The sequence below is a fragment of the Stegostoma tigrinum genome, chromosome 32 (assembly GCF_030684315.1).
Source record: "Stegostoma tigrinum isolate sSteTig4 chromosome 32, sSteTig4.hap1, whole genome shotgun sequence".
Classification (NCBI taxonomy): Eukaryota; Metazoa; Chordata; class Chondrichthyes; order Orectolobiformes; family Stegostomatidae; genus Stegostoma; species Stegostoma tigrinum.
In genome coordinates, this window is record NC_081385.1 from 12,812,305 (window position 1) to 12,839,293 (window position 26,989).

At 40.0% G+C, this 26,989-nt stretch overlaps 1 protein-coding gene across 1 annotated transcript; it reads left to right on the forward strand.

Annotated features, from left to right (window-relative positions):
- dlat (dihydrolipoamide S-acetyltransferase (E2 component of pyruvate dehydrogenase complex)) lies at window positions 1-26,620 on the forward strand. Its single transcript, XM_048562378.2, has 14 exons — window positions 1-325; window positions 2,042-2,143; window positions 5,270-5,394; window positions 7,328-7,472; window positions 10,101-10,227; window positions 10,756-10,937; window positions 11,123-11,267; window positions 12,169-12,236; window positions 14,052-14,132; window positions 14,241-14,348; window positions 18,535-18,653; window positions 20,593-20,755; window positions 23,656-23,792; window positions 24,220-26,620. Exons 1-14 carry the CDS (start codon window positions 89-91, stop codon window positions 24,347-24,349), a joined length of 1,869 nt encoding a protein of 622 aa, XP_048418335.2. The 5' UTR covers window positions 1-88; the 3' UTR covers window positions 24,350-26,620.
- Window positions 26,621-26,989: the final 369 nt, after the last annotated feature.

The window sequence follows — 26,989 nt, forward strand, 5'->3', positions numbered from 1 at the left end:
TACGACTGTGGCCTTTGCCGTACGGCAGAGGTCATTGAGGAGACGCTGAGCCTGTACGCCCCTCTCAGCTCCGTTCTCCGGCCTCGACATGCTCCGTCAGGCCGCTAGGCTCAGGCCGTGCGTCCGGCTGAAGCCCGGCTCCCGGTCCGAGCGCCGACCGGCGATTGCGGGGCTCGGTTTCGGGCCGCCTCCTTCTCGCTGCTGGGTCTCGCTCACCGCCTGCGGGAGGCAGGGCCCCGGCCCCCAGCACTTTCTGCTGCCCAAGAGCGCGTTACCGGTCACGGCCACAGCCAGGAGATGGTACAGCCTCCCCCCACATCAGTTGGTGAGCAACATTTTGGGAATAGGGAGAGCTAGAGCACAGAGGTGGCAGCCTTTTGATTCCCGTTCCTTCGTCAGCTCCTGAGGCTTTTCCTGTTCTGTCTGTAGCTATATGTTCTCCACTGATTGCCAAGATCTGGGTTCCAGCCCCAAAAATGCCAAGGCTTTTTGTCACTCCAGCACGGTGGCTGCTGCACGGCCTTTTGGATGAGATGCTGAAACTGAGGCTCCGCCTTCCCTTGGATAGAAGTTGAAAGAAAAACCCGGCAGTGGCACCATGTTCGGCAGCCACTGCCCTGGAATGGTTGCCCATTCTGCCAGTTCGCGCGTGTGAAGTTTCCCCTGTGATGAGCGGAGAGTTGTGTGGCTTTGAGGGTGGATGGATGTGCTGAGATTTTGGGAATAGGGATGGTGAATGGAGGTAGACAACAAGTGTAGAGTAATGTCGACAGTGGAATGAGTTGGTGCTGACTGGGTGCATGCACTTGTCCCTGTATGGTGGCAGCGGTTGGAGTATTTTAAGAAGTGGTGATTTGTCCCTAGTACCCCTGATGAATGTTTATTTCTAAAATTGCTGTCACAGCAGTTTACATAGTTATTGTAGTTGTGAACGTTTGCTGCGTATAAATTGGCTACCTCTATTCTGACAGCAGTAACTTTAAAAAGTACTTTGTTAGCTGTAAGGAAGTTTCAGTTAGTGGCTATGAAAACTGTTGTATTAATTCATAAACTGCAGTAATATTTGGGTCAGTTTCTGCTGTTTTGTCATCCATGTTATTTTGAGTTGTTGGGTGTCTTGCATATTTTGATGTGTTTATGAAGTATTTTATTGCTGCTATATCTGGTTTTCTCTTCCTGGTAAAACAAATTCAGTTCTGTGTGTTCAGCTATTGCTTTGTGTACTACAGTAGATTCTGGAGAATATCTAGAAATCCCTTGGCTTGCAATCATAACTTGAGGCATCTGCATCAAAATGATCAAATCATTTAGCATAGTAGAATTTAGATTTATTTTTAGTGAAATCTGAGATGGTTGTGTTTGTATGCTGACATGAGTAGCCTACCTGTGTTAATGTTTGACACAGGTCATGAGGAGTTTGGACGAAGTAAGTGTCGAATTGAAGTATGAGTGAAACCTCCTGCGTTGTTGAGTTGTATTGATTTTGGTTTCTGCATTTTTCTAACTATAGCAAGTTCAGACCAGTTTTCTTGAAATACAGTACTGAGAATGATTTTTGTAATTCCTGTTACTGTACTGTACGACAGCATGCGTGGCTTGATTTGGACACAACTCTAATTGACCAGAGTTGAGAGTTATAGTCAAAGTTGCATTGTACGCTGAATGCCCAGTTTGTTACTGTTCAGGTTTTGAACAGGTTAGCTGAAAGTTTCTCGACTAAGTATGTGTTTTCAGAGAAATGAGACCTGTTTACTGATCTGATGCGATGTTCTAAAAGCAAGTTGATGTATTTCCAGCCATCCTGAAATCTATAAATCTCTTAATCTGCAATGAAACCCCTGATTGATGTACAAAATCTTTTGAACTCATCACAGTATTTATCGGTTACCATTTCTTTAGTTTCTGCTGTAATTTTTGTCATGACAGTTAAATTTAGACTAATGATCAAATAATGGACTCGTTAAAATAATGATATTTTCTCAAAGATGTTCTTTAATCAGTTACAGAAGTGTTGTGTAACTCATCATTATTTTATTTATAGGTGGCATTGCCTGCTCTGTCTCCCACAATGCAAATGGGAACTATAGCCCGGTGGGAGAAAAAGGAAGGTGATAAAATTAATGAGGGAGATTTAATAGCAGAGGTATGTGCAGTTAACACCCTGTTTTGTCAACATGCATTAAAGAACTTTTTAACAAGCGTATATATAAATAATTTGAATGAGAGTATAGGAGGCACGGTTAGAATGTTTGCAGATGATGCCAGAATTGGTGGCATAGTGGACAGTGAAGAAGCTTATCCCAGATTACAAAGAGATTGTGATCAGTTGGATCACAGTGCTGAGGAGTGGCAGCTGGAGTTTAATGCGAGGCATTGCATTTTGGTAATACAAACAGGACTTACGCAATTAAGATAGGACCCTGGGTGGTGTTGTAGAATAGAGACCTAGGGGTTCAGGTTCATAATACTTTGAAGCTTGCAACACAGGTGAGCAGGGCAGTTTAGAAGGTGTTTAGCCTGCTTGCTATCATTGCTCAAGCCTTTGAGTATAGGAGTTGGAAAATCATTGTTGGGGGTTGCACTGGATGTTGGTGAGGCCTCTTCTGGAGTCCTGTGTACATTTCTGGTTGCCCTGTTGTAGGAACAATATTATTAAATTGGAAGGGGTTCAAAAAAGATTTACCATGATTTTTCCAGGAATCGAGGATTTGAGATATGAAAACAGTAGTGAAAATAGTCCCCTTTCCAGACCTTAGGAGGTTGAGAGGTGACCTTATTAAAGTTCATAAAATCATGAGAAGCCGAGATAAGGTGAATGACTAGTGTCTTTTCCCTTCTTGGGAGAGTTCATAACTAGGTGGCATATTTTAAAAATGAGAAGAGAAAGTTAAAAAGGACCTGAGTGATAACATTATTTTTTACACAATGGTTTACATGTGGAATGAACTTCTAGAGAATGTGGTGGATGTAGGTATAGTTACAAAGTTTTTAAAAGGTATTCGGATCAGTTCATTCAAAGGAAATGTTTGAAGGGATATGGGCCAAATGCAGGCAGGTGGGACTAGTTTAGTTTGGGATTATATTTGGCGTGGACAGGTTGGACTGAAGGGTCTGTTTCTGTGCAGAATGACTCTGATTCTATAAGTAAAAGTTCAGTAAAAACTACCACTGTTTTGTGATGTGTGTAATCTTCTATATCTGCTTTTATACTGCTGCTGTGTTGGTTTTGATTCTAGAATTCAAATGCTTATTCCCTGATATGTTGTCCTTGTCGTAGAAGTGTGCACACACAAAAGATTGGGCCCACCAGCTCTGCCAATACTATAACTGGAGAGCTAGGTCAATGATGTCTATTTTATGCAATTTAAATTAATTACTTTTATGACAACACTTCTTTACAATATTGTTCACTTTCCTGGGTGCAGATGAATTTAATGTTGTGTCCAGTTCATGTGTTGGCTTTATTTTTGTTGATGGGTAGCAATATCAAGATATGTTTTCCTTCATGCTTTGCTCATGCGTGCCCTGAATCTTTTTTTAACAATGTGGCCCATATCAAGACTATTTTCCATTGGAAAATAGTTACTTGTATATTTTAAGAAAACCAATTCAGTATGTTTTACATCTAATTAGTAGTAAGTTCTTACATTTTATAAGATAATCATGTCCTGGGTTTAGGTCTCGCTCTAGCGATGTCAGAAAGTGCTGAGGCAATGCTATTACACTCTTGCGTGTTGCCTTTTGAATGAGACTTTTTTATGCTGTCATCTCTGATTGAAGTTAAAAAATGTTGTAGCACTATTTGAAGGTGAACTGGGGCATGCTCATAGTACTTACATTAGAAATTTCAGATTTGCCCAGTTTTTTATTAATTGAATTCTAATCTCCATCTACTATTGTGAGATTTGAACCCATGTCCACAGATCATTAGTGTACATCCCTGGAGTTCTAATCAGTGTTGCTGCACCACTATACCATCACTACACCACGCCACCCCCGCCCCGGCCACAAGAAAGAAAAATGTAGGTATCGTTTTGTTTTAAGTGAGCTTCTAGAAAGGTAGGGGAATCTAAAACAAGAGGGCATAGATTTAAGGTGAGAGGGGAAAGATTTAAAATGAACCTAAGGAGCAACTTTTTCAGGCAGACAGTGGTGCACATATGGAATGAGCTGCCAGCGAAAATGATGGAGGTGGGTGTAATTACAACATTTTTAAAAGGCATCTGGATGGCTATATGAATAGGAACAGTTTAGAAGGGCATGTGCCAAATGGGACTAGATCAGGTTAGGATTTCTAGGCAACTTGGACCGACGGGTCTGTATCGGTACTGCATAATTCTGACTTGCCTCTTATTCACTTCTTTTAGTAGTGCTGTGTGTGTCAGCCTTTGTTTGAGTTCACGTAGACTGTTGCCTTTGCTTGAATGATGATGGAAATTGTCGTTGATCTTCTCTGAATTGTTCTTAGATGTCATGAGGGTGTGAAAGGTGTCACATAGATGCCAATTTGTTCTTTTGAATAAAAGCTGTTATTTTTAATTCAACAGGTTGTGCAGTTTTTAGTGACTTTCACTACACAACCAGGATAGAGATATTGTTGTAATCTATTTATATAATAAGGGACTATACATGCATTTAAAAATTGCTTTTTTGTATTTTTAATGTAATAGTGTCCACAGTAGTAATAAAATGTCTGGATATTATTCTGGTGACTCATTATTTCATTACTGGGGACATTTTTACTTTGTACAGGTGAGAATAAATAAATGGCTTTCTTTATAAATCAGAGAGTAAAATGGAAATGACCCACCTGCATTAAGACAACATGTCACGTATGAAATATTATGATGTACAATTGTTAGATAAAACAAGCTCTTATAGAAGTTCGAAAGAATGAGATTGCTGGGGAATGGCATCAATGTATTAAATTAACAAATAAAATGCCCACTCCTTGTCACTCATTGATCTATCAGAATGTAATAGTAAGCAGGCCAAAAGTCTATGGAAGATTTCAAGCAGTGCTTGTATCATTTAATGTTTGTAACTATTATGGATTGTAAAGACAGGTCAGATTGGTGCCAACAAGTTAAGTATCAATAGGTTTCTGGGCTTGGGAATCAACAGCTTTCTACAGAAAGGCTGGTGTACACCAACAGCAGTCTTAAAGATGTCCAGAGTTGATTCTTAGCATAAAGTGGCAATGTTTTTCAAGACTGTGTTCCTGTCTTCTTTCTTTCTTTCTTTCTATGTATCTGTATTTTTTCAAAAGGTGGAAACGGACAAGGCAACTGTGGGCTTTGAGAGTCTGGAAGAATGTTATATGGCGAAAATTCTAATGCCAGCTGGAACACGAGATGTGCCACTTGGTACGATCATCTGCATCACTGTTGACAAGTGAGCATGAGGATAGTTCTAAATAACATTCCACCCTTTTTTGTGTCAATATGTGGTTTCTTGAATCCCCTCATGATTTTTCTTTGTCTAATAGAATATTCTTTATACGCCACGTTCAAATTCACACGTTCTGGTTACAGTTCTGATATGTTTGCCGCTTTAAGTAAAGGGTAAATTCTAGATAGTATTTAGAACAAATGATACTTAAAGGCTCCTATTCTCCTCACCTTAGACATCTCACATTTTCCTGTTTTGAAAAATCTTCGTCTTCACTAATTACAGCAGTTCTTAGGATTTTCACAGGGATAGCCCTATGTAATTCCCCTTGACGTAGTTGTTCAGGAAGAGCTGACTATTCTATCTTGCATTTAATAATACATTTGAAACTGGAATCAAGATGTATGAGGACTTGTGCATTCAGGGCCTTATATTAACACTCCAGTTCCATTGTATTCTCTCTCGAATCTTCATTGCTTCTATTCTGTGAAACACCTTGCAGCAGTTTATTATTTTAAAAATGCTGTGAAAATACATCTAATGATGACAATGTTTCCCTGTTATAGACAAATGAATTTCTTGACTATTGCCCAATCGCATGGTACTAAGTTGATGTCATGCAGTACCTGCTTCAAAATTACAAAGCAGAAACTAAATATTAAGAATCATAAGCAGTTCTGGCAATAGGACTGTAGTCAAAGAATATTGTCATTTTGAGATTGTTCAGTCATGGCTATCAGAATTGAGAATATAACTGCTGTTTTTTGAGATAATATTTGTGCCTCTATTGGCACAGACTAAGCAGCAAGTTTAGTCCACTTCTTGCAGTTGACAGAAAATGATTATACTTATGATTGGTGTGTATTAAAAACCAAAGTTGATTTGAAGGGCAAAACAGAAGCTACACAAAATGAAGTTTGACTATTGAAGGTACCTAAAACTCCTAATTGATCCAGTGTGTTGTTTATATAGAACATTTGAAATGGGGATGTGTAATTTTATGAAAACGTACAATTTTCAAATTTGACCTTGTGATTTAATGATGTCGTAAAATAGAATAAATCTCAATATTATTCTCAAAAATGTTTTTAATGTTAAAGTGGCTGCAATAACTTTGATTTTGTGCTCCAGTAAGCTGTGCACTTGCTAATCTTGAACATCTTCACAAGGAAAAGATCAAAAGGCGAATTTCACGCAGAGTCAACTGATCTCATTCATAGCAGCCGTGGAGTAGTTACAATTAACTTCAGTGCAAACTGAGAAGCAGGACACGAGCCAAGGTTCCTGTTCCTAATAGTTAAGCTGTGACATTAACATACATTAACTCATACATGTCAATGTATGAGTGTTGGATGAGCAGAGGCTTGGATACAAATCTTTGTCATAACTTCAGGTGGATGTTGGGAAAACTAAAGCCATCCACCGCAAATTACAGATTATCCCAACTTATTCCCATGTAAGGGGCAGACAGGTACTTGGCTTGACATTCGGTCTTAAAGATGGCATTTCCACGTGCAGTGTTCCCTGAGTACTACAGGCAGTGTCAACCTGGATTTGGTGCTATGTCCTGGACAAGAATTTGAGTCCATAATGCTTCTGACTTGGCTGGCACTTCTACGGAGTCCAGGCTGAAAACCCAATCTGTATGTTGGGAATTGCATGGTGACTTGGAGTCTGCTTGTTTGGAGAATTTCCCAAAAGTTTTCTTTTCATAAATTGGCCAATGGTGATTTTGTTTGAAGCTATTTCCATGTCGTCATATGATGGTGAAGGGTCAGAAGTTGAATTATAAGAACCTAATACCATTCTGAATGGGTGAGGCTTGATTGGTCACACATGATCATCTTTGTTGACCTCTGACTACACTGTTTAAGTCATACTGCTAGTAACTTATGACACAAAGTGTAAACATCTTTCTCTGTCATTTGTTGTTTAGACCTGAGGATATTGATGCTTTTAAGGATTACACTCCAGAGGCAGCAGCCGCTTCTGGCCCACCACCCCCAGCAGCTGCTGCAACCCCTTCCACAACCTCATCTCCACCCAAAGCTCCAGGCAGTTCTTATCCTCCCCACATGAAGGTGAGCAAAAAGAAAATGGAAATGTGAGTAGTTCTACATAGTTTTTTTTCATCTTACGTGAGATATGGGTGTCATTGGCAATTCTGGCATTTGTTGCCCATCCCTAATTGCCCTGAGCTGATTTCAAGGACAGTTAAGAATGGGATTGGAATCAAGATTAGGCCAGACCAGGTGAGGATGAAAGGATATTAGTGAACCCAGGTGGGTGTTATGATCGTCAGCAATGCTTACCCTGTCGGCGTTAGATTAGCATTTTTAAATTAGAGATTTTTATGAATTCAAGTTTCACCATCTGCCACAGTGGAATTTGAACCAGTGTCCACAAGCCCCATCCATGTCCTTGGAATGTAAATAAAAACCAAATTTCCTTTCTCAACGGAAAACTGTCTTAAATCTGTTTCTCTTGACATTCTCAGCTTGACTCCAACACACTTGTGAGGAGCTCATGGACTTCTTCCTGATTAAAATTGAGACCATTTGATCAGCTACTACTGCTTTTCATTCTGTAGTCCACCTGACCAAGCCTTAAGGTTTCCTCTTGCCCTTATTCTGAACTTGAGACTTTCTCTCTTTCATATTTCCCACGTGCTTTTTCCACGCTTATCTTGCCTATAGACTGTCTTCCTATTAGACTACTGATCACCAACCTTTTCTTCCTGGATCTGACTTCAGTTGATAGTGTGTATGGTACTGTTTTTGTACCTCCCAAAAAAAATCCCTTCTCCCTCCATCCTTGAAAACTACTGGTCCGTCTCCATGCTTCCCTTCCTTTCCACGATCCTTGAACGCATTGCCATCTCTTGAATATTTCTGTTTGCATCCCTTAATTCATGTTCCTGTCCCTACCGCAACACTCAAACTGTTTTTTCTCAAAGTCTTTGCATTCCATCCAACTGTGATCATCGTAAACTATCTCTTCTTGTAACTATCACCCCTTCTGTAGCCTTTGATATGATTGCTCACATCATTTTCCTCTTCTGGTTAGCTGGGGCAATGCATACATGTGTGCAATCTGTTATCACTGGTGTCTTGCAAAGATCTAGCCCTAACGCCTTCGGTTTTACCATGCCAGTACCACTTGATTTTTTTTTTTTACTAAGTAAATGACCTGACTGGTTATCTAACATTGGTACTGGAGGAGCACAACGTTTTTCCAAAGAAAGACTTGGAGGATCGTGGACCTTGGATCTAATGTTTGCATCTCGGTGCTGTTCTGTATGCACTAATTACATTCCCCTACCTGACAACTGTCTGAGACTGAACTGGACAACATGGGAGTATCAACAGTATAGACATATCTAACCCTAAAATGAACTCTCATCCATATTTCATGCTATGTCTAAGATTACTTGTCTCCAGTACTGAATCATTTCCTGATTCCTATCTCAGCTCATCTACTGTTGAAACCCTTATTCTCTCCTTTGTTATCTTAAAACTTGAATATTCTAATATACTTCTGGTTGGTCCCCCATGTTGTACACTGTACAAACACAGTTTTCATCTAAAAGTCTGGTGTCCATATCCTTACCTACATCAAGCCCTGTTCACTCATTGTTCCTCTGCATTTAAGTAGCTTCTAAAGTTTTCATTCTGTATTCACATCTTTTTAGGGCGTCAACCTGTCCTGTCACTGCAAGCACCTCCAGCTCCACAACTTTCAGATATCTGAACTCCTCCAATCCTGGTGTTTTGAACAGTGCAAATCTTACTTCACTATTGATAGCTGTGCCTCAGCTGCTAAAACCCTAACCTTTGAAATTCTGTCTCTCCTGCTTTGAGATGTCCTGCTTATTGTATATCTTCAAACAGACTTTTGATCATCTGCTGTAATATCTCCTCCTGTCAAATTTTGTTTCATAAAACTTCTATGAAGCACTGCATTAAAGAAGCTTTATAAAGAGGTTGCTGTTGGAGTGTTGGGGAAACTAACCAGTTTTTCTTATTGAATGTTGATGTGTTTGTGACCTTCTAAAACAGTGGTAAACACTCCACTTTGCGTTTTAGTTGCCGGGATTATAACGTTCTTGGAGCAAATGGGTCTTTTTGGAAGGCTGTTGAAATGGGAATAGTACGTAGGGAACAGTGGTGTATGTAATATTTTGATGCGTAAATCTATCCTATCCCTAGTGTTGGTGGCAGAATGTATTCTGACTGAAGTAAATGCAGAATAAGAAGTGAGGAAACAAAATCTGGCAGGTCAAGAAGTCTATAATTTAAATTCTAGTGAGATAACAAGGTGTAGAGCTGGATGAACACAGCAGGCCAGGCAGCATCAGAGGAGCAGGAAAGCTGACATTTTGGGTCTGGACCCTTCTTCAGAAATGCTTTCCTGCTCCTCTGCTACCAGGCCTGATGTGTTCATCGAACTCTACACCTTGTTATCTCAGATTCTCCAGCATCAGCAGTTCCTGCTATCTCCCATTTAAATTCCAGTTTTGTTTTGTATAATAGTCTTTTCAATCGCACTTGATCTGAACTTTGTGACTTCCAATTAAATTTGACCTTTTCAGTCAGTTTACAAAATTGCTTGGTGAATTTTATCTGTGCAACACTGCTTTGTCTTAATCCACAAGTGAAAATGCCCAGCTTCACAATGATTTAAAGTCAAAATACACTTTCTGTTTGCAGATTGCCCTACCTGCTCTTTCTCCAACAATGACAGTTGGTACTATTCAACGATGGGAGAAGAAGGTGGGCGAGAAGTTGCTTGAAGGTGACCTTATAGCTGAGGTTGAAACAGATAAAGCAACAATAGGTATGCATTGGTTGAGAGAAACCATACTAAACTTCACTTGTATACACTGAGCAACATTTTTAAAAGCAGTAACTGTAGACAATGGGTTTATGTGGACCTGAATTCTAATATTTTTCACTGTGGCCTAAAGTAGTTGCAGACATTACACTGTGGCCATTTGCAGGGTGATTATAGTTGGTTTGTCTTTATGGCCACTTGGGATGGCTTTGAGTAGGGTAACTCTTGATGTTAAGCTGATTTATAATTTGACATTGTGATAATTGACTCTTTGTGTAACTTTGTGGAAAAAGATGAAACCTTTCCTAACTTGTGTCCAAAATGAGCAGTGCCTGAGAAAAATATGATAAAAATTTAAGTAATTGTGTTTCCAGAAAAGAGAGTTGAGTTTTTACTAGTTTCCCTAGTTTTGTGAAAGTTAGGATGGCCCTTTAGCTAATTGACCAACTAGTGTGACACTTAATATAAACAGCCAACAGGAATAAGAAATTATGAAAGTACTATTTATAAATTATGCATTGCGTCTCTTAGGTTTTGAAGTAATGGAAGAAGGTTATTTGGCCAAGATTCTGATACCTGAGGGTACCCGGGATGTTCCTCTTGGGACAACGCTGTGCATCATTGTAGAAAAGGAATCAGACATTTCAGCATTTGCTGATTACGTGGAAACTGGAGTTGCTGATATTAAGCCTCAACCAACGCCTCCAATTCCAGTAAGAAACTATCATATCTGCAAATTTGCAGAAATTATACATGGAACCTCAAATCTTTTCAGTAGAACAGGATTTTCTCTCGCCTATCATGCTGAATCTCTATTACTCATTTGGCACTTGCAATATTTTGATTTAATGAATGGCTGGATTATAATTTTGTTTCTAACTTCTGAAATTTACTGCAGCCTGCCCCTGTTGCGCAACAGCCTGCGGCAGCGCCAACTGTATCTCCACCAGTCAAACCCAGAGATCCCAAAAGTCGTGTCTTTGCTAGTCCTTTGGCAAAGAAGCTAGCAGCTGATAAGGGCATTGACCTCAAACAAGTGAAAGGTAAGCTGCATGGAAATTGAAAATTTCTGATGAAGCGTCTAGGCCCGAAACATCAGCTTTTGTGCTCCTAAGATGCTGCTTGGCCTGCTGTGTTCGTCCAGCTCCGCACTTTGTTATCTTGGATCCTCCAGCATCTGCAGTTACCATTATCTCTGAAAGTTGAAATGTGGTTGGTTAGCTAACAGCATTCGAGTTGGCTTGATTCAGTCAGTAGGATTTTTATTTCTGAATCAGAAGTTTGTGGATTCAGAACCACTCCATTATTTTTAGCTTGCTTGTTCAGGGTAGTCTTGCGTTGTCAAAGGCCTCATTTTACGAAGAGTGTTAAGGTCATACCTGCTTGTTCAAGGGAAAAAAAATAAAAGCTTCCGTGGCATTCTTGACGTGTGCAGGGGATTCTAGCATCTTGATTTGCAATCTTCAGCAAACCCTGCCAAAAGCAAATTCATTTCCTGCTTGTCGGCCTTTGCTGTGTGTAAAATGTCTGCTCTGTTCAGCTGCGCGGCACTTGCTGTCCATCAAAACAATTAATTTGCGTGAAGAAGCAGAGATAGTAATCCTGTGACATTACTATTACACCACTAAGTGTTATTTTGGCAAGCTTGCGATACGTATGCGACATGAGATACATTGAGATATGATTTTTTTTTTAATCCATTAAGATTTTGACACAAATTCTTCCTCAAAATAAACTGATTTGCTGTTACGATATAGTAACCTACTAATCACTTCTGAATGAAATTCCCATGGGAGAATTATTCAGGTAAAACACAGTTGAAATATATTGTCATGAATTTAACGCCAAGGATGCATAAAAGCTTAGCCCTCTTGAAAATGGCTTTGAAGTGATAGCTGATATAGCTGATGTTTGTCTCTGAATTGTCACATTTTCTTTACTTAGGTACTGGACCCGATGGTCAGATCAGGAAAAAAGACGTTGACTCATTTGTGCCTTCAATGGTTGCCCCAGTAAGTTTGTTTAAAATAACTCTTCATAATGTGGCAGATCAACTGACTTTTGGATGTGAGATTATATAAATGAGAAGTTTAGTTTTATAGTTAAATGAAAAGAAAAGTTTATAGACGGCAGCAGTATTTCATCACAAACAGATTGCTCAGAGAATGCCAAACATTTGACTCACTTGAATTAAGTCTCTGAAAACTCTGGGAAAAGTGAATTGAATACAATACAATGAAATTTCAATTTCAAGGTGGAAATATTGCTGTGGTTTGGAATTATTCTAATCCTAGAAAAGTAAAATATTTGCAAATTGGATTCCAGTTTGAGAGTTCATATTTGTTTAGTAGGTGCCGGTGTCTACTCTGCCATTTGATGAGATAATGATAAAATTTGAATCATAAAGAACCATAGAATCCCTACAGTGTGAAAAACAGGCCATTCGTCCCAACAACTCGACATCGGCCCTCCGAAGAGCATCCCACCCCAAACCCATTCCTCAAACCCTGCATTTCCCATGTCTAACCCACCCAACCTAAATGTGGCTGGGCACTATGGGAAATTTAGCATGGCCAATCCACCTACCCTGCACATCTTTGGACTGCAGGAGGAAACCCACGCGGACTCGGGGAGAACGTGTGCTGTCCACACGGAGAGTCGCCTGAGGCTGGAATTGAATCTGGATCCCTGGCACTGTGAGGTAGCAGTGCTAGCCACTGTGCCGCTCCTTTGCAGCATTCTCTAATTTCCAGTTCATTGCTTCAGCAAAGTGATGTTTACTGTGCTGCATTATGGCCACTGTCATTACCCAAGTCATTAATGTGTATTGTACCATTGTGGTAATATTACTGGCTACATATTTCAATGGCTTGGTCAAAAGTTCTGGACATATAAATACAAAGCCTGCTGCAACAAACCGTAATGCCTACAGTGCACACTGCCTGTTCAAGAAGGAGGCTAACACTATTATCATAACTATCATATTTGTATAGTCACAGAAGCGTTCAGCACAGAAAATGGCCTTTTGGCCATTTGAGTGAGTCTGTGCCAGTCAAAAACAAGCACCTACCTATTCTAATCCCATTTTCCAGCATTTAGCATTGCAAGTGTGTATCTAAATACTTAAATATTATGAGGCTGTCTGTCTCTATCACCTATACTTTTCAGATTCCCATCACGCTCTGGATGAAAACATTGTTCCTCATATCCTCTCTAAACCTGCTCCTGACCTTAAACGTATTGATTCCCCACCAAAGGGAATAAGTTCCTTCCTGTCTACCATATCAATTTCTCCTCATAATGATGTAACTTCTCTGCTGCAGGGAAAACAATCCCCATCTGTTCAATCTCTGTTAAGAGCTAAAACTCTCCAGTTCAGGCAACACCCTGGTGAATTTCCTCTACACTTCTCCAGTGCAATCACATCCCTCCTTTAATGCTAGTTCCAGATATTAAAGAATGGCAAGAAATCTTGGCCTTTTAGAAATGTTGAGGTTTGAAGATCAAATGATACAAAAGTTGTTTCAATCAGGTATTTGCATACTAAATACCATTGACCTATTCCCTGTGAAATTGCTCTGTGAGTGACACGATATGGCACACATTTTGCAAGTGTCATACAGAGAAATCATGAGTGATCAGAAGAGGCAGAGTGTAGATTAGGGAAAGACTTGTAACCTTCTTAGTGACAGGTTTTTTATTGAATTTTTAAGCGTAGAATTAAAGTGTGATACACATAACAAGAATAATTGTGTAGATTTTAGCTGCTTTCTGTAATATGTAATGTCACACAACCTAACCTAATTATCATTTTTTTTTTTAAATAGACTCCCACTCCAGCTGCTCCTGGGGTAGCGCCAGTACCCACTGGAACATTCACGGATATTCCCCTCTCCAATATACGAAAGGCAATGTACAATTAATAAAATTGCTACTGGTTAGATTGTTAAAATGGAGATAACAAATATGTCTCATTGCATTTTCCATTCACTGACTCCTTTATGGCTTACCATTAGGTTATCGCTCAGCGTCTTATGCAGTCCAAGCAGACTATCCCCCATTATTACCTATCTATAGATGTCAACATGGATAATATCCTGGAACTTAGAAAACAGTTGAATGAGGTATTAATGATTTTATATAAATAATCTTGTGACATGTTTATCCCTGGTCGCTTATTAGCATTCTTCTAGCTGTAGCACCTACCATTTTTATCTGAAGGAGTGTGGCTGTAATCAGATACTCCACCTTTTTCCGAGCATTCTCTGATGCTGGGGCTCCATTTTGCTGTTGCAAAACATTTTTATTACATGAAGAGAATTCTGCTTAAAAATGTATTGGCATAGTAGACTCTCAGTCCAGTCATCCACGTTTGGATTTAACAAGTTACTGGCAGTGAGGACCTGCTGATTAGTTGAAAGTTGTTCCTTGTATTAGCATTATGACGCCCCTGCCTTTTCATTCCTTTTACCCATTTGCATCCATGTCATCTCTTAAAAGATGTTAAGAACTCGGCTAGGGCTTTTCTTTTTAAACCTCATCTCCTGTTCTAATCTTGGCATAAATCTTTTGTGCACTCTGTACAGTAATGTATTAAATGTTGCAGAATATTTGACCTTAAGAGACAGCAGAATTAGGCCATCCGTGGCTGATACATATTTCAACCCCATTCTTCCTCCTCCTCCCTGTGATACTTGATCCCTTTATTAATCAAGAGCCTTCCACGGCCTTTTGCAGCAATGAATTACACAGATTCACCACCCACTGGCTGAAGAATTTCTCAGGTCTAAATCGTCCCTTCACGCTGAGTCTGTGCTCTCGGGTTCTAGTTTCTCTGAATTAGTGGAAACGTTTTCTCTACCTCCATTCTATTCAGGCCTCTCAATGTTCTCTTAAGTTTCAATCAGATCTCCCTCTCCTTCTAAACTGCCCTTGACTCCAGGCCCTGAGTCCTCAACTGCTCCTTGTCATACAAGTCCTTTGTCCCAGGATTCATTCTTGTAAACCTCCTCTGAAGCCCTTTCAGCACCAGTGCGTCCTTCCTTGGATACGGGACCAAAAATTGCTCAGTATTCCAAATATGGTTTGACTAGAGCCTTGTACAGCAGTACATCTCTGCTGTTGTATTTCAGCCCTTTTAAACCGAATGCTAACATTGCACTTGCCATCCTGTGTATTAGCCTGAAGAGAATCCCAAACTGGAACCCCCAAGTCCCTTGTGTTTCAGATTTTTGAAGCCTTTCCCTGTTCAGAAAATATTTTATGCCTCTACTTTTCCAACTAAAGTGCATAACTCTCGCTCTGCTACATTATATTGCATCTGCTACTTCTTTGCCCACTCTCCTCCACTCTGTCTTTTTGCAGCCTCTCCAGTTCCTCAACTTGTCTTTGTGTCACCTGCAAACTTAGCAACAACACCCTCAGTTTCTTTGTCCACATCATTAACGTATGAATAGTGTGGATAGTTGTGGTCCAAACAGTGATCCTTATGGAGGTCCACTAGTCACTGGCTGTCATCCTTAAAACGAGCCCTTAATCCCTACTCTGCCTTCTACCACTCAGCCAATCCTGTATCCAGGTCTCTTGCCCCTAACACCGTGGGTTCCTATTTTGCAGCCTCCTGTGCAGGACCTTAGCACAGGCTTTCTAGAATCTAAATAGATCATGTCCACTGGATCTCCTTTGTCTAACATTTTCATTACCTCCTCGACAGAATTCTAACAGATTTGTCAGGCATGACCTCCACTTGATGAAGCCATGCTGACTGAGTTCTAGTTTACAATGCACTTTCAAGTAATTTGCAATCACATCTTCAATAATGGACTCTAAAATGTTATCAATGACAAGGTCAGGCTATCTGGCCTATTGGTTTCTGTCTTCTGGCTCCCTCCCTTCTCAAACAGGTTACATTAGCCGTTTTCTCTTCCTCTAGTGTCCTCCCTGACCCCAGTGATTCCTGAAAGATCACTGCCACTGCCTCCATGATCTACTCAGCTATCCCCCTCAGAACCCTGGGGTGTAGCCCATCCGATATGGGTGTTTTATCCACCTTCAGATCTTTCAGCTTCCACAGCACCTCCTTCAGATTGGCCTCTGCACTCCTCTCTTCCCGTGACATTTGAAGTTCTGGTATGCTGCTAGTGTCTTTCTCCGTGAAAACTGATGCAAAGTGCCTCTTCAATTCTTCCGCTGTTTGTTTGAATCCCATTACTGTTACTACTACTACCCTAGTCTCATTTTCCCTGTGATCCAATATCCACACTTGCCCCTCTCATGTTTTAGATATCTCAAAAAAAAATCTCTTGCAATCTTCTGGCTAGCTTACTCAATATTTCATTTTCTTCCTCCCCATTGCTTATTTTGTCATTCTTTGCTAGTTCTTAAGGGCTTCCCAACCCTCAGGCCTTCCACTAATCTTCACCAAATTATATGCTTTTTCCTTTGCTTTTATGCTGCCTTTTGTTGCCTTGTCGTTGTCCTATATTATTCTTCTCAGGTTGAACTTCTGATGTTCCTCCCAAATTACCCCTGAGGAATTCCTGCACTTGTTGCACCAGTCTTCTCTGCTAGGCTGCCCTTCCAATAAACACTGGTCAGTGCCTCCTTCATAACTTTGTAACTACAAAGACATAATACCATTACATCTAATTCAAGCTTCTCACTCTCAAACTGCAGAATTCTATCGTTTTATGGTCATTGCCCCTTAGGTGTTCCTAATAAGCTTCCTCATCAAGTTTGCCTCATTACACATCACCAAATCCAGAATTGCCTGTTCCCTACTGGGCTTTACCAAAAGCTGTTACAAAAGAAGACCATCTCACAGAAATTCCACAAATTCCTTTTCTTGAGATCTGCTGTTAGCCTGATTTTTCCTAGCCCACCACATATTGAAATCCCCCATGATTATTGTAATAGTGCTTTCCTTACATGCCTTTTCTACTTCATGATTTATTTTCTTCCCTACATTCTGACTTACTGCCTGTGCTGAAGTCTTATTGGATCTTTTTTCCCTTTGTGCTTCCGCAACTCAACCCGCGCAGACTCTACACTTTACGACTCTATTTCACTTGCAGTTGATTTAATTTCATTTCTTACTAACAAGGCAACCCTGTCCCCTTTTCCCATCTGTCTGTCCTTTTGATAGGGCACGTATCCTTGGATGTTTAGTTCCATGCCCTGATACCCCAGTAGTCACATCTGTCATAACAACCACATCGAGCATGCTGATTCACTTTGCAGTACAAGCTCATTTACCTTGTTTTGTGTATGGCATGCATTCCAGTACACATGCTGAGCTTTGTGTTGACTGTCCCTCTTCTCATAGTTGTTCCCTTATTTGCAGTGCCTAAAGTTAGATTCTTGACCTTTCTGTACTCTGTCCTATTACTTTTTCTGGAAACTTTTTAATCACCTGTCCTGCGCCCACTGCCCTTAACTTTTTCTATAATTTTCCACGAAACACTTCACTCCCTCCTCCTCTGCCTCTGCCGCCACAACAGCCATCCACAGCCCTACTTATGTGTTTGTGCTGTGCATCTGGTCCCAGCATGTTTCAGTGGAGCCTGTCCCAACAGACTAGCTCCCTCCTTCTCTAGTACTAGAATCAATGTCCCATGAATCCAACCAGTTTCTCCCACATCAACCTTTGAGCCAAGTGTTTACCTCTTTAATCTTGTTGACCTTGTGTCAACGTGCACATGACTCAGGTGGTCATCCAGAGATTATCATTTTTTTGGCTGTGCTTTTTAATTTAGCCACTTGCTGCTCTCATTCCCTCAGCAGAATCTCTTTTCTCTTTCTCCCTATATTGTCTGTGTCTACGCAGACCATGACAACTGCTGCTTCTCCTCCCACTCCAAGTTCCTCTGCACCCCACGTAAGAGTTCCTGAACTCTGGCACCAAGCAGGCAACACAGCCTTTGGGAGTCTCAATCCTGGCCACAGAGACGAGTATCTTCCCCTGACTATGCCATCCTTGATTACAACTGCATTTCAGTTTTCCGCCTGCTCTTGAATAGCTCCCTGTACCACGCTGTGGTCGTTTTGCTCATTCTCCCTCCAGCCCCCACACTCATTCTCACAGGGAGCAAGAATCTCAAACCTGTCAGACAAGCTCAAGGGCTCAGGCTCCTTCAGCACTACTATTCTCTCTATTTGTCTCGGACTTTTATTGGTGTTGGTTTCTTGGTTGTAAGAGTTGTTTGCTTACCTGCAATCACAAGTTTTAAGTAAATTTAAAAGTGAAGTTGTCATTTTGCAGCTTAGAACCGTGACAAGTGTTTAATAATTGTGATCCTTTTTAACTAACAGGAAGTCAAATCCAAAAACATTAAGCTGTCAGTGAATGATTTCCTCATAAAGGCTTCAGCCTTGGCATGCTTAAAGATTCCTGAGGTTAATTCGTCTTGGCTGGACACATTTATCAGGCAGTGAGTAGTCAATCAACTGTTTAAAAGTCTAAAATGTGTCAGTTTTATTTGAAGCCACTTGCCTTTGTTTAATGTTTTAGTAGCATGTGAATCTGTCCATGGGAACCAAGTGGGCCATTTGGTCCCTTGAGCCTGTTTTGTCATTCAACTCAATTTTTTTTTGGCTGTACTTCTGCCTCTGTGTTAATTTCCTGCACTATCCCCATATTCCCTGATTTCTTTAGTAAAATTATTAAATTGCATACTATAGTTTTATAAAGGGAAAGTGTGGCGATGTACCTTTCCTTTCATGTGATGTGAAATTTCAGCCTCAAAAATGAGAACTCTGTTTTTGCAGGAATAGTAATTCAGGACTAAAGCGTCAGTAGTTTCATAATCTTCACGATTGGGTTGCCTGTCTCTGCATGGCAAATAAGGAACAGCAATGATCAATTTCATTAGGGAGGTGATGGCCTAGTGGTATTATTGCTGGACTATTGATCCAGAGTCCCTGATAACATTCTGGGTACTGGATTCGAATCTCACCACAACTGATGGTGTTTTAAACTCAATAAATATTTGGAACTAAGAATCTAATGATGACCATGAATCCATTGTTCGTTGTCAGGGGAAATCCCCATCTGGTTCACTAATATCCTTTGGGCCAATGATGCCCCTATCCAGTGAATGAATAAAGGGAAAAAAAACACGCCATTAGAAGTGTTGCCGTCTTTAAAATGAGACTACACCCATCCCTCTTTTTTTGAGAAGTAGAAATTTTGTCAAACTGTCAATTTGTACCATTAACACAATAGGTAAATGGCTGTCACTATGACCCTTGTCTCATTCACTCGGATGTGGTTCAGTTTAAGTAATTTGTGTGTAATCAATTAGACTGAAATGTGAAAAACTTAAGAGTTTGTCATACTGGTTCAAAGCCATAGGGCAGAGTTTAGCCTGAAAGGCCCTTTGTTCATGTGTCCTTAGCAACTAGTGGCATTATCAAAATTTGGGTGGTGTATGTTGCAGGCCTGTAAGAATAATAAATGCGCTCAGTAGTAAAGAATGGGTTGAGAGTTTTGGTGCACACTAAAAGTATTGAATAGAATATTCTCTGTACCACAACCTCAACATGAGCATGGGTTAGGTATAAAATGGGCTAGGGAAGGGGTAGAGAGTACACGTTATTAAAAAGCGGGGCACATTCATAAAAGTAACATCAGTGAAAAATTTTTCATTTCTTTTGATTGAGACTACCAACTGGCGAGCAACTTGTACTGAACTCTGAATTGTCTGTCCTGTGGCCCTTTGCTTGTTTAAAACAAAGCTGGATTGCAAGTGCCTCAACTATTTGCTGATGTAACTGATCCAACCAGTTTACAGTCATGAGGAAAGGTGCAGTTATCCCATCTATCTTGTATTTGAACCAAGCTCAGGGAAGTGATGAAAACAGTGTGCTTGCATTAAAGCAAAGTGCTATCGAGGATTTTATTCCCTACTTAAAAGGTTTATGATCCGTCCACTTGAAATTATTTAAATTACCCTGTTGGATATGTCCCATGTGTGTCATAACAAGTGGGGCTTGAGCCAGATCATCTGGTTGTGTTAGAGACACTACCGGTTTGCCGTAAGACCTGCCGTGATTTGTCTGTGTATCTTTAAATCAACCTGTCCTGACATATTATGACACATGTGCGGACCTTCCAACCAAACACTGCAGTGAAGCTACAACCTTGTTAGTGTTAGTGCTGGCCATTGCGCTTCTCACCCGAACAAAGTACAATGCCTTAGACCACTCACTCACCCAATCTGACGTCTTCAAACTTTTCTTGTAATAATTTATTAATGTCATTGTTATCTGAGCAATATCCTGCTCCAGAAATTTGTGGTAGGGTTAAACAGGTATAAACCTTCAAAAGGATCAAATAGAGTAATTTAGTTGCTGTCTGTTTCCTATCAGAAACCATGTTGTGGATGTTAGTGTGGCTGTGAGCACTGCTGCTGGTCTGATTACTCCCATTGTGTTTAATGCACATATCAAAGGACTTGCCTCCATCAGTAATGATGTGAAATCCCTTGCGGAGAAAGCTCGTGATGGAAAACTCCAGCCCCATGAATTTCAGGTAAGAATTAATATTTGAAAAGACTCTAGTGGACGGTCAGAAGCTTCTTCCCCAGGTTGGAAGAGTCAGTTGCTAGGGGACATATGTTTAAGTGCGAGGAGCAAGTTTAAAGGTGATATACAAGGCAAGTTTTTTCTTTACATAGAGGGTGGTGGGTGGTTGGAACTTGCTGCCAGGGGAGGCAGTGGAAGCAGATACAATAGTGACTTTTAAAGGGCTTCTTAACAAATACATGACTAGGATGGGAATGGGGGGGATATGGTCCCCAGAAGGGTAGGAGATTTTAGTTGTGGCGGGCAGCATGTCAGCACAGCCTTGGCAGGCCGAAGGCCTTGTTCCTGTGCTATAATTTTCTTTGTTCTTCTTTTGCAATGTATCTGTCCCCTGGTTTCAGTACCTCATATTTGTAAGGGCATTTAAAAAAGAACACGATTTCCTGGTTATGTGGAAGAATTCAAAACGTAAACATGATTTAAGATGAAATGTGTCTGAATTAAGTTCGGTGTGGTGAAGTGTAATGCTATATAATTTGAATCCATGAAAGACAATCTAGATGTTTTCTTAATGGCAGCAGACTAGAACGCCGGAGGAGCAAACTCATTTTGATGTGGCACATACACATGTTGCTAATGTGTACAGGTGGAAAAAGTAGTTAAAAAGGCTGATGATTAGATTAGATTCCCTATAGTGTGGAAACAGGCCCTTCGGCCTAACAAGTCCACACTGGCCCTTTGCAGCATCCCACCCAGACCCATCCCCCTTTAACCCACATACCCCTGAACACTGGGCAATTTAGCATGGCCAATCCACCTAGCCTGCACATCTTTGGACTGTGGGAGGAAACCAGAGCACCTGGAGGAAACCCATGCTGACACGGGGAGAATGTGCAAACTCCGCACAGTTGCCCGAGGCTGGAATTGAACCCGGGTCTCTGGCACTGTGAGGCTGCAGTGCTAACCACTGAGCCACCATGCCGCCCCCTGATGATTGAATGTTTGCTTTTAGCTCAGTGGAACTGGAATGCAAAGAGGAAGAAGCCGTGTTTTATCTGTACAGATACTTGGTCAGACCCCAGAAAATCTCATTTCTTTCAGCTTGTTTTTGAGGGCTTTCCCCCCTCAAACCAGATGAGTTACAGTAAAAATGAAAGCGCTGTCATTTAATTAGATTGCTTCAAATCGCAGAATTATTTCGGTGCAGGATGCGGCCATTCAGCCCATGTTGTTTGCACCTCTACACGCTCGTTAGCACAGTACCTGTATATTGTCTGCCCATGTGCTTTCTACAAAGATACATCACTTTTCACTTCTCCGCATTGAACTCGATCATCTACCTGCCCACTGCACCAACTTGCCAATGCCCTTTTGAACTTGTGCACTGTCTTCCTGTAAGTTTATGATGTTTCTACATTTTGTATCATCAGTAAACTTGGACATTTTCTCCTGTATGAATGCTCCTGGCATGTAAAACATGATCTATGTATAGATCAGTAATGTAGAAGAGTGTTGCTGAACAAAGAGATCTTGGAATGCAGGTTCGTGGTTCCCTGAAAGTGGACTCGTATGTAGACAGGATAATGAATATGTTTAGTGTGCTTGCCTTTATTGGTCAGTGCATTGAGTATATGAGTTGGGAGGTCATGTTGCGGCTTTGGTTAGGCCACTTTTTGGAATGGTGCATTCAGTTCTGGTCTCCCTGCTGTAGGAAAGATGTTGTGAACCTTTGGAAGTGTTCAGAAAAGATTTACAAGAATATTGCCCGGGTTGGAGGGTGTGAGCTATAGGGAGAGGCTGAATAGGCTGGTGCTATGTTCCCTGGAGTTGAGTGGTGACCTTGCAGAAGTTTATAAGATCATGAGGGCCATGATAGGATGAATGGCCAAGGTCTTTTCCCCCAGGGTAGAGGAGTCCAAAACTAGAGGGCATCAGTTTAGGCTGTTGGGGGAATGATTTAGAAGGAACCTAACGGGCAACTCTTTAATGCAGGACATGGTGCAGGTATGGAATGAGCTGCCAGAGGAGGTAGTGGAGGCTGGTATAATTACAACACTTCAAAGGCGTCTGGATGGGTGTATGAATAGGAAGGGCTTAGGGGGATATGGGCCAAATGCTGGCAAATGAGACTAGATTAATTTAGGATATCTGGTCAGCATGGACAAGCTGGATTGAAGCGTCTGTTTCCATGCTGTATAGGTCTATGGCTGTCATACGTAAGAGGTCCTGAGGTGCAGTGAGCATCGTCCTGATTCTGATCTAGTAGCTCTGGGTTCAGGCCCCGCTCTAGGACTTGATGACCATTGAAGCTGGATTCCTTATCACAGCCAAATAGGTTCAGTGAAAACCTAGTAATCCTTCCAATGCACCTTATGGCAGATGGTACAAATAGAAGTCTCTTGGTGAGCTATCCTGCAGAAGGCAACATCAAATCATTGTAATAGCTTGCTCGACACAATCGAGGACCAACAAAAATTGGAAATGGAAGAGCACAGTTACCAATCTGCTCTTGGGGCATCTGAGAGAATTGGTTCTGTTTCTTAAAACTGACAATGTGAAAGAGCTCCTTGAGCCTGCCCCACCAGCATATATCATGACTGATTGTCTCATTGCTCTTTTCCTGTCCTGTTTCCATGCTCCTTAACGCCACTAGACCCCAGATTTCTGACATGAACAGTTCAATAATTGAGCTTCCGTTGCTGTCTGTAGTAGAGAATTCCAAAGGTTCACCACTTCAAGTGAAGAAATTCCTACTCATCCCGGTCTGAAATGGCCTGCTTCTTCTGTTCCCTGCTTTCTAGAGTCACCAGCCAGGGGAATCTCCTATCCATCCAGTCTTGCCCCATCACTGCTTCTAGAATTCATACACTTTTATTTAACTTGTTGATTCTCTCCTTCATATTTTAGGGTGGAACATTTACAATATCTAACCTAGGAATGTATGGTATAAAGAACTTTTCAGCCATTATCAACCCACCCCAAGCATGTATTCTTGCTGTTGGTGGATCAGAAAAAAGACTACTTCCTGCAGAAAATGAGAAAGGGTAGGCAATTTCTCCAGTCATTCTTAACAATTAATGAATTACTCCTGTTAAGATAGTGTTGTTACCTATTACAGCTTAAATGCAAAAGTGTAAGAAATAATTTTGTATGTATTGTAAAAGAATACTTTATTTTAGGTATATAGAAATTAATGAACCTTTAAAACACGCTTTTACCCTTGAACACAAGTAACACAGCATGTCATCCAGAGATGCCTAGATGTTTAAATTGATAAAATCAAAGTATTTTAAGTATCTATTGAATATATCAGGTTTGAATCATTTGATTTCTTTTTGGTTAATAATGTTTGTCTGTTAGTCGCTTCTGTAGCTTTGTGTCATCCAGTTAATTTCAAATGCTGTTGTCTTTCTATGTGTTGGTCAAATGTGTAATTTTAAAATTTCACCATTACCGTGTCATACTTCACAGATTTACTGTTTCCAGTATAATGTCGGTAACCCTGAGCTGTGACCATCGTGTTGTGGATGGAGCAGTTGGTGCCCAGTGGCTAGCCGAGTTCAAGAAGTTCCTTGAAAGGCCAACAACCATGCTGTTATAAATTTCAAGAACCGGTGTTTATTTAAGTGTAAAGTATTTTTTTTCCCCAAGGTGGTTTTATTTATGAATTCCAGTATCTGCACGATTTCCTTATTCCCGTTATCCTTGTAAGACTAAAATATTTGTACAACAGTGAAACGGAGGTATGCAGTTGAACTCCAATTCATAGTAAATTGAAGAAAAACATGATAGTGTTTTTCAGTTCCAGGTCTTGTAGTGTCCATTAGTATTGTAACTGAATTCCTACCTGATCATTACCTAAATGCAGCACCCTCCTACGTTCAGATGCCGCAACTAGTACCAGTACCAAAAACCTGTAACTTATTTAAATCTACAGAGGACTTTTTTTTTTCCCTATTTTTGAATTCTGATTTTTCTTCAATGTGAAAGGTTTTCTCTGCTTTCTGTAAAAGCGGTCTCCTGGAACACCCTGGGTCATGTGGAATTGGCAGCGTAAGCAGAGTTAATCCTCACTAGGTATAGGGCATTTTTTATAAACTTCTGATCTGAAATCAATGCTGAGGTACAAGATTAACAGCATACCTTCTAGTCCAATATTATTAGACTAACAATGTTACAATGACCTGGAATTGTTTTGAAAGTAAATACTATACTATACGTGAAATTATTTGTGTTGTATGTTAGTACTTATTAACCAGATGAGAATTACAACGTTTTCCCCATTCTTATGCACCAGATAACAAATTATTGAAAGTAGGTTATCCCCTCGAATAAAGTTATGCATCTTTATAAGCCCTTTGGAAGTGTAAGTTGCAATTATTACTGAACATAGCATGAAATTCAAAATGCAAAAGAACAGTTTTCAACGTGTTTGCTCATGTGCCACAAATATATTTTATTGCTGATAACTGATAAATTAATATTAAATTCTGACATTTTATCAAATGCCAGAGTTGTTCCGTCATTAGCATTTTCAAATCTAGTGGCTTTGATTACAACCCTATTTAAGATTGGCTGAGTCTGAGTAAATTTTGAAGCATTATATCTTAACGCAGACTTCAAAAATTTGTTTCCAGTCAATTTTTAGTCTTTTTATGATACTGTCACTGTAATTGGTACCTGCTTTGTTCCAGTTTGCGCATGCCTTGTTTAGTGCAGCCAGGTAACTGCACGCAAAGTAAACTGGAGTTAAAAGATGATTATATTTGTCCTGATCTTAGTCACGTCTTTTTGAATTCCACCATCACTTTGAATGGGTCACAAGCAACTAACAATTAGATCTAAAAAGTAGAAGTTTCAGAAAATAATCTGCCCAAACCTGTTTATATTCTTTAATTTGTGTTCTGAGTGCAGTGCAGGCTAATTCATTTGTTTACAGCCTAAATGATCTGTTGATCATTATTCCAGATACTGTATTTCATGCCTTATTATTTAATAGACCTAACAGCAACTAAACAAATAGGAAAAGGGGGATAAAAGCTGAAACTTGAAACCAAATTAAATGTAAGAGTACTGTACAATATCTAACATTTGTATGTCAGTTAGTGTTAACAATAAAATGCCATATTGTTCATTAATACTTTTTAAAAGTATATTTGTGTGCTTTTCACTATTGTGTGATCAAATCTCATTTTATCAAGAATCAATGTGTGCTGCAAAAAAGAATATCGTACTTCTCTAACATAATAGATACTAATTGATCAACTGAATCAACTTGATTCTCAAATCAGGTTGCCTTGACCTCCTGTATATCTATTAGGGTGCAGAGTAAAACTTCATTAACGACCGTTTTCATAATTTGTATAACCTTGTTTATTATTGTGGTGCCAACCAAGTTAATTTGCTTATTGTTGTACTTGAAGCATTGCATATAAAATAGGACATGTTTTTATTTCTGGAGCGCATTTCATTTATAATTTATATTCTTTTCTGTTGGGGATTATGTACTGTTGGATGGCAGGTGGGTCTTCCCTTATGCTTGTAGGTCAGTATTGTTAGTGTGGAAATTGTGCACACACTGATTTGACTGTAAAAAGAAAATTAAATATGGGCATTTTGTTTTCACGGAAGCACCATTTTGCTGTATATTCAATATTAAACCCATTTTTAGAATTTAGATAAATCCTGAAACAATTTTTGGGAAGAGGAAACAAAACGCACAAATTGGTGGTAAGGTCTTTCTTAAGTTACAGTGAAATGTCTTGTATGATATCTGTATTGTTAATTCAAGCCACAACCTCCCAGACTAGCAACTTGGTATGTAGTGGCAACTTATATTAAAACCAGGATTCAAATAAAACATTAGACAAAACTATTAAGTTTTTGTTCTATATTTATGTCATGTATTGCATTGAAAAGCATCCACAATACTGTGATTTCTAAGAATTCTTAATTAGGAGCAAGCTGGAGTTTGTAAATACTGCATTTTGTATTGGTGGTTAGCAAAGCACATACAAAATTAGTGGATGTTAATTTACACTCGTTTCTTCCTATGCCTGTAGAATTTTCTAATCTTAGTCATATGTGATATTTCTGGTAGTTGGTAACTCCCAGATTGCATAACCTCTGCTTGTGCCACCCATTATTTCAATGCTAACAGTAAAGGTCTGAGAAAAGATTAGTTTGGTTGCAAAGAAGGTGAGAGAAGAAATAGCTTTACAGGAGCAATCTGATTAAATGT

Bases quoted from the DNA above. Each gene is read 5' to 3' on its own strand.
- dlat (XM_048562378.2), top strand. From the start codon at position 89: ATGCTCCGTCAGGCCGCTAGGCTCAGGCCGTGCGTCCGGCTGAAGCCC. The intron at 7,473-10,100 runs GTGAGCAAAAAG...TTCTGTTTGCAG, and splicing joins CTTATCCTCCCCACATGAAG to ATTGCCCTACCTGCTCTTTC. The intron at 12,237-14,051 runs GTAAGTTTGTTT...TTTTTTAAATAG, and splicing joins TGCCTTCAATGGTTGCCCCA to ACTCCCACTCCAGCTGCTCC.